Genomic DNA, 13061 nt, shown 5'->3' on the forward strand with positions numbered 1-13061 from the left:
GGACAGTGGAACCAGCAAAATTTTTTCCTGCTGTTTGTTAATCTGGAACCTGGCCTTTCTATCATGAGACCTGTGCTCTCCAGTCTATCTGCAAATGAACAAAACAGGTGGAATCACAGTCTCCGGAGTAGAACTTCAGAAGGGACTTAAACACTCAACATGCTTCATCCCTGTGTTCTTGTTCATCACTGATAGGAGTCCTCTTGGGCCCCAAATAGATCTTCCACATACACATTTCAGAAGTGCCCCGGCTCCGGCCCCTATGTTTTGCCTGAAAAAATCCTTCTTATCCTTCAAGGCCCAGCTCAAATGTCACCTCCATTATGAAGTCCTTCCCGGCCCCACAGGCAGAATTCGTTGATCCTCCTCTGTGCTCCCAGTGGAACTTTCTGCCAGCACCGCTAAGATAGGGCTTACCACACTGTTTTACTTAGTTGTGTCAGTAAGGTCCTTGAGGTCAGAGAACTGTCTTAGTCATAAATCCTTTTATCCTGCTCTCCCCAGCCTAGCACATGCCATATTTCATCAATTCTAAAACCTTATTGATTGTAAGATACACCATCATTTTATGAACCACTAAGAAAGATTCTTAAAAACTGACAATTATATTACAATATGCCATTGATTTGAAGACATGTCCCAAATTCAGGGATGTCAAAATGTTAAAAAAGAGGGAAAAAGTAGGTTTGAGAAGTGATGAATGATGGTAGTAAGTGCTTAGCAAATGTTTCTAGAACTGGACTGTGAACCCAAGGTGGAACAGATAATCCTAGGGCCTATGACAGCCCATGCTTCTTAGTAAGGAAGGAATTGGGAGTTGGTAGGGAATGGTATGCAACTGCATTGCTGATTTCAAATATTTAATCCAACAGATTAAAGGGATGAGTGGCCTGATGGCTAGTCCCACACAAAAAAAAACCCACTTCCACAGTTCCCATTTGATATATTAGAAGGTTCAGAGACAATATATTCTTTTAAAAAAAAGAAAATATTTATTTATTTGAGAGAGAATGACAGAGGGAGACAGAGAGAGAAGGATCCCAAGCAGATTTCGTGCCAAGTGCAGAGGCCCATGCAGGGCTTGATCCCATGCCCCTGAGATCACAATCTGAGCCAAAACCAAAAGTCAGACACTTAACTGACTGTGCCACCCAGGCATCAGTGACAATATATTCTTATCAGAGTTGGGGGCCACCTAATATAACAAATGTGATTATAGCAACGATAGGACAGAGTATTTGTGTCTGCCTTGAGTCTGCCTCTTTAGGCCATGTCAACCCAGTGCTGTTCACATCTGCCCATGAAGAACAGTAACTGCCCAGTTTTCTCCCAGCTCGCCATAGCCCTGCTTTAAAAAATAAAAGCAATGGGGGTAGGGGTGCCTGGCTGGCTCAGTCAGTACAGCATGTGACTCTTGGTCTCAGGGTTGTAAGTTTGAGCCCCACGTTGTGTGTAGAGATGACTTAAAATCTTTTTAAAAAAATAAGAACTAAAAAAAAAAAGCATCAAAAGATGTGATCTCTTCCCAGCTCCAAACTGTTGGTTGTGTGAATGTTGCTTCCATTTCTCCTTGGCCCTCTAGACCTGGTGATTGTATATCTCTCCCTGGTCAGTATCTGGACCTATGATTTTCACAGGGTCTTTCTGTAGGGCAGGCCTTACTGGGGCTCAGCAGTCCAGGCTGTCTCACCAAGAATCTGTGTTCTATCGGTGCCTGGGTCGCAAAGGTGGTTAGGCACCCCACCCTTGGTGTCGGCTCAGGCTGTGATCTCAGGGTCATGAGATTGAGGCCCGTGTGGGGCCCTAACTTAGCACAGAATCTGCTTAAGTTTCTCTCCCTCTCCCTCTGCCCCTCCCTGCCTCTAAAATAAATAAATCTTTGAAGAAAAAAGAATCTATGTTCTAGCTCCCTCCAAAAAACACATCCCCTCTCAGAGATGGGCTAAGCCATGCACTTATCTTTTCTAGACACACTCCTTCCCTGCCCCCTAAGCACACATAACACACATACACATTCATGCAATATAAACCAGCTTGTCACTGAAGACTTTAGATGTGAAGTTGGTTGACGGAAATTCTCCTGGAGCAAAGACTCCTTTTTAAAAAATTGTAGTCTAGGGGACGCCTGGGTGGCTCAGTGGATTGAGCCGCTGCCTTCAGCTCAGGTCATGATCTTGGTGTTCTGGGATCGAGCCCCGCATCGGGCCCTCTGCTCGGCAGGGAGCCTGCTTTCCCCTCTGTCTCTGCCTGCCTCTCTGCCTACTTGTGATCTCTCTCTCTGTCAAATAAAATAAATTAAAAAATCTTTAAAAATTGTAGTCTACTCAGAAAATTGAGCCTAGTGGCTTAACACAATTTGTGCAATATTTTAAACATGTAAGCGGCTCTGTACATTAGCAGTCAGGGATCAAGAGTCTTTTTGGGGCAAGGACAAAGGGCTAACTTTGAAGGGGACGATGAGGAAGACAGCCAAACAGGCACATTGTTCCTAGTTTGCTTTTGTGCCTAGACCCTTGGTGGGAAACCAGGGACCACCAGAAACCTGAAGGCCATCTTCCCTTTTCCGCAGGCTGCCAGCACCCAGGTTAGGCTATCAGGGCCCAGCCAGAAGGCACCAAGGATTACTATCTTCCAATTTAGTCTGATCTCCCCGGGCCAGAAACACCCTGCTCAGCCTGTATGTCAGCATAGTCGGCCTCCCTTCAATGTCTTCCATGACCTTAGGGAATAAAGGAAACAGGAGAAAGGAGAACAAATGACCTCATTTGTTTCCTCTCCTGATTTATTATTGACATGGTATTTGGGGGTGTTCAAACTACAAAAAAAAAAGAGCCTGTGTATATTTCCTTTGAAAGGGGAGGAGTCTGCAAAGAAGTCCCCCCAAGTATTGGAACCAAATGCATCCAATACCATAGGAATTCTACTTCACAGGTACAGTTAGACCAGCAAATCAAACCACTGAGCACATCAGAATGGAACAGAATTTGGATGATAGATGCACTCCCTCGTTTTACAGATGAGGAATTTTAGGCCTGGAAGGTTAATTAGCTAGTTAATGGCAAAACAGTTCCTAGAACTCAAGTGTCTGGACTCCCGGTTTGGGGATTTCCCATTAGGGAAGACACCTAAGGCCTTACAATTGTAGCTGTAGTACATTTGGCTCATTGGACTTAAAAATACCATGCAAACAGAACTATTACAAGAGGTCTTGATGGTTGAGACAAACAAATGCACAGACTCAATGGGCCTAACATCTCCACCAAAGGACCGAAGCAGGACATTTGTATTCTCTGCAAGTACAAAATTGTCATTGCCCGGGCCCCTGACAGGACCGGATTCCCAGACAAGCCAAGCCAGCTGGCCAATGGCTTACCTAGGTGACATCTTATACCTTTCACGCCAGTCAGGGCCAGCTGGTGACATAAACCAGGCAGGAAGCTGGTAAGTTTTCCCTGGTGGAATTTGGGAAAAACTGTGTCAACAACGCCCCTTGCTGGCCAACATGAGAAAATGCAGAAGCTATTGCAGACAAAATCAGGGCTCTGGCAAAGGTCACAGCCGTGTCCCTTAAGTCGTCTCGCAGTCTGTGGGAACCGTGGCCAAGGGAGAAAGCATGGGGAAAACAGCAGGGGGCGGGGAAGCTGCATTTTTTCCGGAGATGTTTATATGTGGCTAATTAAGGTTGAATCTCAAAGAAAGCAGATACATTTTTAGGGTCCCATTGAGTCTGAACAGGCAGCTATAAGACCCAGAGACGCATGCTATGCTTATACACACAAACAAGATTTTTATTGTTAACATCAACCAACACAGATGGAGGAATATTCACGTGCCAAGGACATATTGCTCACAAGATCACAAAATGGCTGTTGATTTGTATTCGTAAATGATTTGGTGAGTCACTACATGTCTTTGAGTGAAGTAGATATATATAAAAAAGAGATTTCTGAAGCTTCATTTCCATTTGGACTCTCGTAATACCATCATGAGAAAGAGAAAACAGAAGCTATGAAAGTCAGGCTTACACACTTTCACGGACAGCCCGATTCCACCCAAATGAACAACTACCTCCCACCGCCCACATTTTAAGTAGCACACAAAGAAAGCACAAGAAACACTGATTTGGCTCCATGATTTGCCTCATGAAAGGCTTTTTTTTTTTTTATTTTTTTGAGTTTTAAAAAAAATCCTCCGTCAAGCTGTCCAGGGTACTTGATGACGTCACAGAAGCGAAGTGTTTCCTAAGCAACTCTAGGGCCCTGTTGTTTCTGGCCTGCAGGGTCTTCTCAGCTCTCAGCTCGTTCTTGATGGCGTCCAGCTCCCCACGGATCTTTTCCATCTCTAGCTCGTAGTACAGTTTCATCTCTTCCTTCAGGAGCACGTTTCCGATCTCGGTCTGTCGCTTGAGTTTCCTAACGGCCTCTTTCAAATCTCGGTTCTCTAGGCTCAGCCTGTGGATGAGTTCTTTGGCTTGCTGGAGCTCTTCGGTTAGGTTCTGGACGTTTGTCGCTTTTTCGGAGAGGTCATTTCTTAAAGCTTGAAGCTCCCAGTCTTTCTTTGAAGTTTCTCCTCCTGTTTCCTGGAACTTGAGGGGTTTTGCGGGGACTTCTTTCTTGGAGTTCAAAAGTTCTTTTTCGGCATTTTCAAATTCCTCTTCTATTTTCCTGCATTTCATGTTAAGTTCTTCCAGTTCTTCATTCAAAAGATTCAGGCGAAGTTTGGGAGACATTCCTTCGGTAAATTTCTTCTTTATGTCTGGTCGTGGTAGGATTGGTAATTCCTTTGTACTCCAGGTAGAACGGTCTTCTGTGCTATTAAAGCTTTCTTCGGTCACCACATCCAAATTAGATGAGTCACAGGAGACAGAATTTGTGTCTGCTTCATTCTTTGAAAGGTTTATCTTTCTCTCTCTCAAATTTGGTTCTTGTTCTTTTTCGTTTAGTTGAGAAATACATTCTTTCCTCTTAAGTTTATTTTCTTCTTGAAACTTTCTGCTAGACAAATTAAAAATTCCTTCTATTCTATTGGCCTTATCTAAAGTCATTTGTTCAGAAGATGATTCAGGCTGAGAAGCCTCATCTAGAATATCCTGTGCACTAAAAAAAGGAGCAAACATATTCTCCTTCCAGTGTTTTCTTCTAGCGTCCATTTCTCCAGGTACGTCGTCCAATTCCTGAAAGACAAAATTTAAAATCAAGGCACACTCTTTACACTGGCGGCTGGTGTCATGGGGAGAGCTACTTGTGGTGGTTCACGGGTGAAAGAACCTGTAGCTGAGGTAGGTCGCCCTCTAACTCAGAGAGAGAGCTTCTGGTCCCTCTTTTACGAAATGAACACCAGTTAAGTTTCACGGACACTTCCGGCGCTCAGATTCTCCATTGCTACGCGGTGTAACCAATCAGTGGACACTTGGGGCTATTTTCTGTAGAGAAGGTATTTGTATGGGAAAGCAACCGTACCCACAAAAATGAACTGCTTCTCCAGAATCAAAGTGATTGAGAATTAACAGCTTCATCATATTAATAGTAGGTGAATACCTGTGCTTCCAAGGCACTTGATTTTTTTTTTCTAGTTCTTTCGCATTGGACTATTTAGTCACTCTTTAAAGTGACTAAAACATCAGGGCTTAATGCAATGTGAGCTGCTTTTGGTAAAGTATACCATGCAGACTTCCTTCTGAGTAACTCTGCCAAATGCCCTTCTGTCTTGACCTGCAAATTCCTGCTATTCCAGTCTTAGGCTTTGCTTTTAGACAAGACTGCCAAGTGTACAGAATTCTATCCATTTTGACAGCAATTTCGTGATGAGAGCCGAATGCCAATGAATGAAAATATTAATGCCGTTGAATGTGTTCTTCTTGAAATATTGACTCCAAGCATAGTTTTCAGGTGGAAACATACCCTAGCAAATCACAACCGACTTTCCAAGTTTCTAAAAATTAGAGGATATTTACTTGTTCCAAAAGGAATCTTCCCTATTCAAAGAGAATCCATGACACACGGCTTTCCTAGCATATGGAAATATCTGATCGAGTATAACTACTCCCTGGAGCAGGGAGAAAGGAGGACCCAAGCACACACTGAAAGGCCGCTGACACTTGAAACCACCAAACTAGCAACTGCAGCGCTTGCCAAAGGGGAAGAAAAAGGAGGGGTTGCTTTATTCAGCTTATACATTCATTTGCTGCAATGTATTTGTAGCATCGCCGCTGAGAAAAATCAAAGTAGGCCTGCATCTATTTTTCCCATGCACATAAATACGATTTTATCTTGGCAACAGAGAATGGCAATTGCTGTGTTTCTTTTTTAAAGTAATATTTTCTTTACTACTATTAAAGATTATAATGTTATAATATCATTTAGTGTGTAACACATATTTATATAACATTTCATATAATATAAAGATTCTAGTAGTAGTGGAAGCTCTTTGTAGAATTTGGGAAAATAGGGAAAAACACAAAAAACAAAAGGAATCACCCTCATAATCCTATGGCTCTGAGGTAACCACTTTTTGGCATATTATCCCTCCAGGATGTTTCTCTAGACGTTAGATTTCCCTTGCTATGGTGAGAGAGTAAACTTCTTATCTGTGTGTCCTGAACATGCCTAATTCCACCCAAGAAAGAGGGAAGGTCCTCGTTATCCCCAAGGGTACATTCCCCACTGGCAACTACTTGGTTCTGGGGAAAGGGAAAGACACAGATATCCAGTGAAGGTGTTAGAATGATTGGTTCAAAAGCCATAAACCAAGCTTTAAGTTTAGGTAACCAGACCACATTCATAAACAGAGATTTGAAATTCATGGTATTATGTTTGCCATTGAAGCATCATCTCCTTTGTCTTGAAATAGTCCTGCCTTTTACTATTCTACTAAACTACCACCCAGAAGCATCTACGCTCTATCTTTCCTTAAAGGGGAAGATCATCCTAATCCTGGTTTCTCTAGTCTCTTAGAAATATGAATGCGAATGGTTGGGAGTTATCACGGTGGTGGGAAGAGAAAGGAACAGAGGAAAGAGAGAAGACAGTGAAACGAATTGCCAGTCATCTTTTTTAGCATACGCTGTTTGACCGGACAATTCTGTGAAAGATACAAATGCTTCTAATCAGGCAGCCATGGGAGACAGATTACTATTCCTCGTACTTGACTCTGGATTAAAGGCACTAGTGAGATTGATCGGGAAGGGGGTCTGTAGGGGGCAAGTAAGGGGAGGCCACCGTATCCCTGGAGACAATGATAACGAGAAATCTGAGATCGAGACCTGGGTACAGAGAAAGGTTAAAACAGAAGAAAACTTTTTTCATTAATAATTTTGCACCTTGAGAAAGTGACTTCTATCTCCAACCTTCCCACATAAATCTCTGGCAAAAACATGTATGTATTTTTTTCTCTTCAATTTCACTACCTTTCTTCCTTGAGCCTCTGTATCATTTCCTGATATAGGCAGAGCTTTTCAAAGGACTGGGAAGAATCCGTTTACTTTCTAACTGAGGCTTAGAGAAGTCAGGTGACTTGACCAAGTCCACACAGCCTGTAGTGGTAAAACTGAGACCCTGATTCCCAGGTCAGTGTTTTGCTCTAAAAATTCTCTTTATTCTTTGGCTGGTTTCACTCCACAAACTGAAAGAAAACAACCCAGTACTTTCAGAGCTTATGTACTTTTTTTAAATGGTCACAAAAGGAGAGAGGAAAAATGAAGGGGGGAGGGTAAGGAGAATTGCATGTCACATATCAAAGGACAGAAAGAGAAAGGTCTGAAAAGCCTTCTGGAATTTCCCTCCCATGGCTTACACAGGACAGGGTCAAGGGGTCTCTGAGCTGCCTGTCTTTCTTTCTTTCTTTCTTTCTTTCTTTCTCTTTCCTTCTTTCTTTCTCTTCTTCCTCTTTCATTGGCAAGTTATTTTTCAAGGGCTTGTTCCCAAATCTAGTCACAGAGTATGGCAATGCCCAGACTGGGGGGTAAAAGCTGCCAGTCTCATTTTCTCTTCCCAAACTGCACTGTTTGTTTTTTATGCAGAGCAAGTATGACATTAGTATTCTCTGGCAAGGACAAGGAATATGCTTTGAAACAATGACACTCCTCTACCCTGCCAGGGCAGCCATTTTGCTCTCAATAAACTTGATTGGGTAATTTGTTGCAGCACAGGGCAAATCCAACCAGAAGCCATTACTGAAAGTATAAGCATGTGTTTTTAGTGGATCAGTTGTGAGCATTTATTACCGTAACTACCTACCCAACACTATATTGGCCACTGAAGAACTAAAGGGTAAGGGAAGGAGGTCCAAGAGAGATGAAAAATTTCAAGAAACAAACAAGCCAATCTTGAAAACAATCTGAAGTCATATGGCAAAAAATAACATTAATGGTCCTCTAAGACAACAATCCCCCAGAAATCCTTGGGACTGCACTGTTAAGACAAGGGTGTCCGTAATATGGTTCCATCTACTCCCTTGTGCCTGACATAAATTAATAATAGACTCCTGATTGTTCTAGTTAGTGTCTCTCTGAAAACATCACCATTTATCCTCTGGTGACTTTCTTTTTTGGTGGCAAAGTTGTAGGGCATTTGGGTGGAGAGTAAGGGATCGCCTGACTCAAGGAAGTGGTTATAAATATTCATTTAAGAATTTGGGAACCACTGATAAAAGAAATTGCAAATAAATGTATAATGTAATGTGATGTCACATAAAAGAATTGTTGAGAGCTAAGTAAAGAATGACCATTTATTATGGATCTTCAGACAAACCATTCCATAAAAATCTCAGGCGAATACACAGCTACCCTCAAATAGCTCCAGAAAATAATGCACAGCTATTTGCTGTGAAAGGAGAAACCCACAAAACCATCTCATTTCCATTTTCAAGGTAGGGGGCCCTGGGGAATAGACTCGTATTAACGTGGGTAAGTGGTTAACTATGTGAAATCTAATTATTTGTTTTCAAAAATATTCCTTTTTTAAAATCACATGCTTTAGGGAAATTTGCTAAGCTAAAAATCAAAGACTTTTTTTTCGTTGCTTTATCTCATTTACATTGGAATTTGATTTCAAACTTTCAGGACCAACTCTTTTGCATAAATCTACATCTGTCTGCAAAATGCGATCATTCTTCCAGGCGGGGGTAGGCAGGGACTGGGAAAGAGTTCTGGAAAACCTCCAGAGGCTTCCCCCACCCCCTCGCCCTGCCAGAGTGCTTCATCGCAAACTTCATAAATTGAGAGTGGCGGTTGAAAAAAGGTCCTCTCCAACCTGGGATGGTCAAACAGCTGTCAGGGCCCTCAGTCCCCCAAGCCAGCCCAGACTAGGGGCGTGGCTTATAGTCCCAGCTCAGGGGCAGCAAGGGGAAGACAAAGGGCCCTTCTTAGTGCAGGGAACTTTTCCCCATTATTCTTGGATGGTTTCAGTTCTTCCAACCCTCAGAAAAACTGCTTGGCCAAAATAAGGAAGAAGGAAAAAAAAAGTCTGCTACAAAGAAAGTCACTGGCCTGGCTTCTTTGCTCAATTGTCTGATCTGTTCTCACTTAAAAGCAGTAGTTCTCGGCCTTTTTTTTCTGCCTCCACTGCTCCCAGGCACAAAGCACTACCATCATTACCGTCTCTCCTAATTGGAGAAAATTCTGGCCCCTCTAGGGGAACTTCTACATTGTCCACCCTCTTGAGAATCACTGGCTCACAGAAAAATGTTAAATACCAAAATGAGGACCCAAATGAAGTGCCCGAAGTCAGGGTGGGGGAAGAAGTTGTTAGCATGCAGAATTGTGGGGATGAAGGAGAAGGAAGTTCTTGTGAAAGGAACAGAGTGTGAAGATGAGTGAAAGAATCTTGAGGGGTGGCAGATATCTTGACTCTCACACTTTAGGACAATGAGAAAATGACCTTTTGTGAGCCTCAGTTTCTCCAGGTATAAAATAGGGACAATGTATACCCATTTCACAGGTGGTTAAGAGAAACAAATAAAACCCTAACCGGAAGCAACTGTAAAGTCCCCTGTAAACAACAGGTTTTGTTCTTTTTTAGATTTTCCTTCCCCTCCCTTGGAACAGAAACCAGCCAGACAAACAACCCAACACTTCTCCAAAGAGAAGTGCTCCAAAGTTGCCAGCGGGAAGTTATCACACCCCAGAAAGAGTCAGCTGTGGGGGGGGGGTGTAGGTGCTATTAAAACAAGCAGTGAGGACCCTAAACTCAAATCTTATACTAATTTGAGGAAAGTCCACCCCAAATCCCAAAGGTGGCAGATGCCCCCACATTTCCGAAACCAAAGTGATTCTAAGGTAGTCTTTTCCACAACTGAAGATATTTGCATTTTATCTCCAGTTGCTTTGCCCAGAACTTTCCAAATGCCCCAGTGTTTTTCAGAGCCGCCAATAACTCCTTAGAAATATCACAGTTGGGAGTACCAGTTTGAAGATTAGCAAGGATGACTCTGCACTCTTGATTTTTTTCCCCCAGGCTGCTCCAACAGCATTTCATCATACTTTTACTTCACTGATACATTGTGATCTCCTGGCATCTTACTCATCTCTGTTTCTCTATACACAGTAGCCACCAACAAATATCTCTTGAATGTATGAGTCTTGATATTCTTTCTAAAAATTCTATAATGCTGTGATTCTAACCAAGTTTTTGTACAGCCTTATAACTTCTCCACTGGTGTATGCAATAGTATTACGGGGGACACGGTAGGAAAAGGACTTTTATTTTTTCCCCTCAAAGTTTGTTGGCTTAGTTAAAGCCCCCAGGACCCTTTCTCTTTTGTATTATCATGAGGATTTTTTGAGAGTGTACCGACAGTGCAGATTAACAATCTAGTTACGAGGCTGAAGACTTGATGTTGGGTGAGGCTCTGGGCTTCTGAACACCAACAGTAACAAGATATCAGCCCGCACAACTGTACTTACACTCTCCGACGTCCAAGGTCTTCTATCAGATGCCGCTGTTCTCCTTCTCCAGTTTGCACTGAAAATAAAATCCCCACAGCATAATTAGAAAATATAATTAACCAGAATGCCCAAATCCGTGTTTATATCCGAGATGCAGCTTAAAATGACAAGTGATATACTTAGAATGCCGTGTGGCCTATCTAAAATGTGATGCCAGACACTTTGAAGCAAGTTTTCTTTTTAACTTGCCAACCCACTTGCCCAACTGTTACGCCACCACGCCTTCCGTCCCCAAGCAATGCAAATATCAAACAGGACAAGAATCAGGGTGGTAGGTATTGCATAGGGTGTCTTCCAGCCTCCCAGCCTTTAGCACCTACTGAACAAATGAGCCACGGCTAGTGGCCGAGGGAGCATGCTTGTTATTAATGAGTGTGCCAAAAGCCACGTTAGCAGAAGGCTGGAGCCTAGGCCTTGCCTTCCTCCCCCAGAGTTTGGTTAATTTGTGAAATCGGTAAAAAAGGAAAGTGATCTCGATTTTTTGCTTCAGTCTCTCAGGGTCCTAACATTTGAGCCAAGTGCTCACTTCACGGGACAGATTGTCTCCCCCATTGTTTGGCAGATACTGAGAGTGAAGCAACGTACCGTTGAAAACTGGGCCCTGGAAACGGTTTTGACCCTCCAGTTCTTTGTTATTAGTGTGAAACTATTCCTCGTACAAGAAAAGATACGGAGTCACCTTAATTCCAAAGGCTGAGTACTTTATTAGTATGGAAGTCACATTCCTGCTCTAAAGGCGTATCTGTGCATGCATAGTTTGGGGGTTTTCTCCGTAAATGGTTAACAAACTCCTGCCATCGCTGCTGCTCCAGTGGGGAGAAGGGGGCTCAGGTCTGGGCGGTCCCTCCCACCTCCCCTGTCCCTACTCCCTGGCGGGTGGAGTTGGGGGAGGTGGAAGGGACAGCGGGCGAGGCCTGACCCCACTCCTTCCGCACCCCACTCCCACACCCCGTTCCCCTGGCTCTCCAGGCGCTCTGAGGAGAGCAGAGAGCCGCAGTGGGGGGGGGGTGTTTCCGAGGTTGGGGCGGGGACCGGGTGTCTCGGCCCGGGGTCCCTCAGCGGGGAGCCCGGGGGAGCCCCGGCGCTCCCGCGCGCAGACGTACCTGGAGACGTGGGTGCGGTCCCGCGGGCCCTGGCCTCTCTTCCCCGAAGCCAGCCACCACCGGCGGGCGGCAGCCCTGGGCTCGGCACTGGCCACCGCGACCCGGCCCGGCCGGCGCGGGATAGAGCCTCTGCAGTGCAGCGCCAGCGCGGGCCGCGCCGTTGCCTAGCAACCGGCCGGCCGGATTTAAAGGGACCGGGGCGCCGGGGCCCCGCGCCGCGCGCCGGCCGCTGCCTGCCGCCAGTCGGAGCCCGCCCGGGCTCTGAGCATGCCCGGTGGGGCGGGCACAGCGGGCGGCGGCGGCCCGCCGGCGACGGGAGCTCAATCGGCCGAGGGCTGAGTCCGGCTGGGAAGGGGCGAGAAAGTGCGAGGCCGCCCCACCCACCGCGGGCTTATTACGGAGGGTCTGGGTGACTCACAAAGCCACCTGGACAGGGCGACTGTGCGGGGAGGAGGGCGTGGCGCAGGGCTCATCCCCAGGCCTGCCGTTTCGCAGCCCGACTTTGGAGAGGGTTAGGTCTGGAAAGTGGCCTGGGTGCGCTTCAGGGTCCCTGACAATGTGGCAGTGCACCCTGCCGCCCACCCACCACGCTCACCCCTGCGCCTCTGCACCTTGGTCTGGCCGGAATTTCTGCCTCTGACCAGAGTTCTAAGGCCCCGTGTCGGGAGAGCATTGTCCCCCGTTGTGTCCCAAGGGGGAGGCTGGGCTTGCGTCTCTCTGGTAGCTCAGGAACTTCCCCAAAGCACTGCTGCACCCATCTGAGCGTGAAAATCTATTGGGGCGCCCTCAGTCCTACACCACTGCTCTCTTCTAGCTTCAAAGTTTGCTCCCGACTTCCGGCATTTGGCTGCGGTGGGGGGGGGGGGGGGGACAAGCCCGGTTCTTCATTATGTTAGAGTCCCTGCATTTGGTTGAATAAATAAATGTTCTTTTCACACTGGGATTAGCCCGGTTGCCCGCTGCTGATTCTACCATCACTAAGTTGGTCACACACACTGATAACACACTGTGGCTCT

At 45.3% G+C, this 13061-nt stretch overlaps 1 protein-coding gene across 1 annotated transcript; it reads right to left on the reverse strand.

The window, feature by feature from the left end:
• Nucleotides 1-4127: 4127 nt before the first annotated feature.
• CCDC160 (coiled-coil domain containing 160) lies at nt 4128-12130 on the reverse strand. The gene is made up of 3 exons (XM_044234677.1): nt 12046-12130; nt 10901-10958; nt 4128-5173 (listed from the first exon to the last, which is right to left on the reverse strand). Exon 3 carries the CDS (start codon nt 5147-5149, stop codon nt 4178-4180), a length of 972 nt encoding a protein of 323 aa, XP_044090612.1. The 5' UTR covers nt 5150-5173; nt 10901-10958; nt 12046-12130; the 3' UTR covers nt 4128-4177.
• Between the last annotated feature and the right edge of the window lie 931 nt (nt 12131-13061).

This window comes from Neovison vison, chromosome X (genome assembly GCF_020171115.1).
Source record: "Neovison vison isolate M4711 chromosome X, ASM_NN_V1, whole genome shotgun sequence".
Classification (NCBI taxonomy): Eukaryota; Metazoa; Chordata; class Mammalia; order Carnivora; family Mustelidae; genus Neogale; species Neogale vison.

Excerpts from the sequence above, each read along its gene's own strand:
- CCDC160 (XM_044234677.1), bottom strand. The coding sequence starts at position 5,149 with ATGGACGCTAGAAGAAAACACTGGAAGGAGAATATGTTTGCTCCTTTT.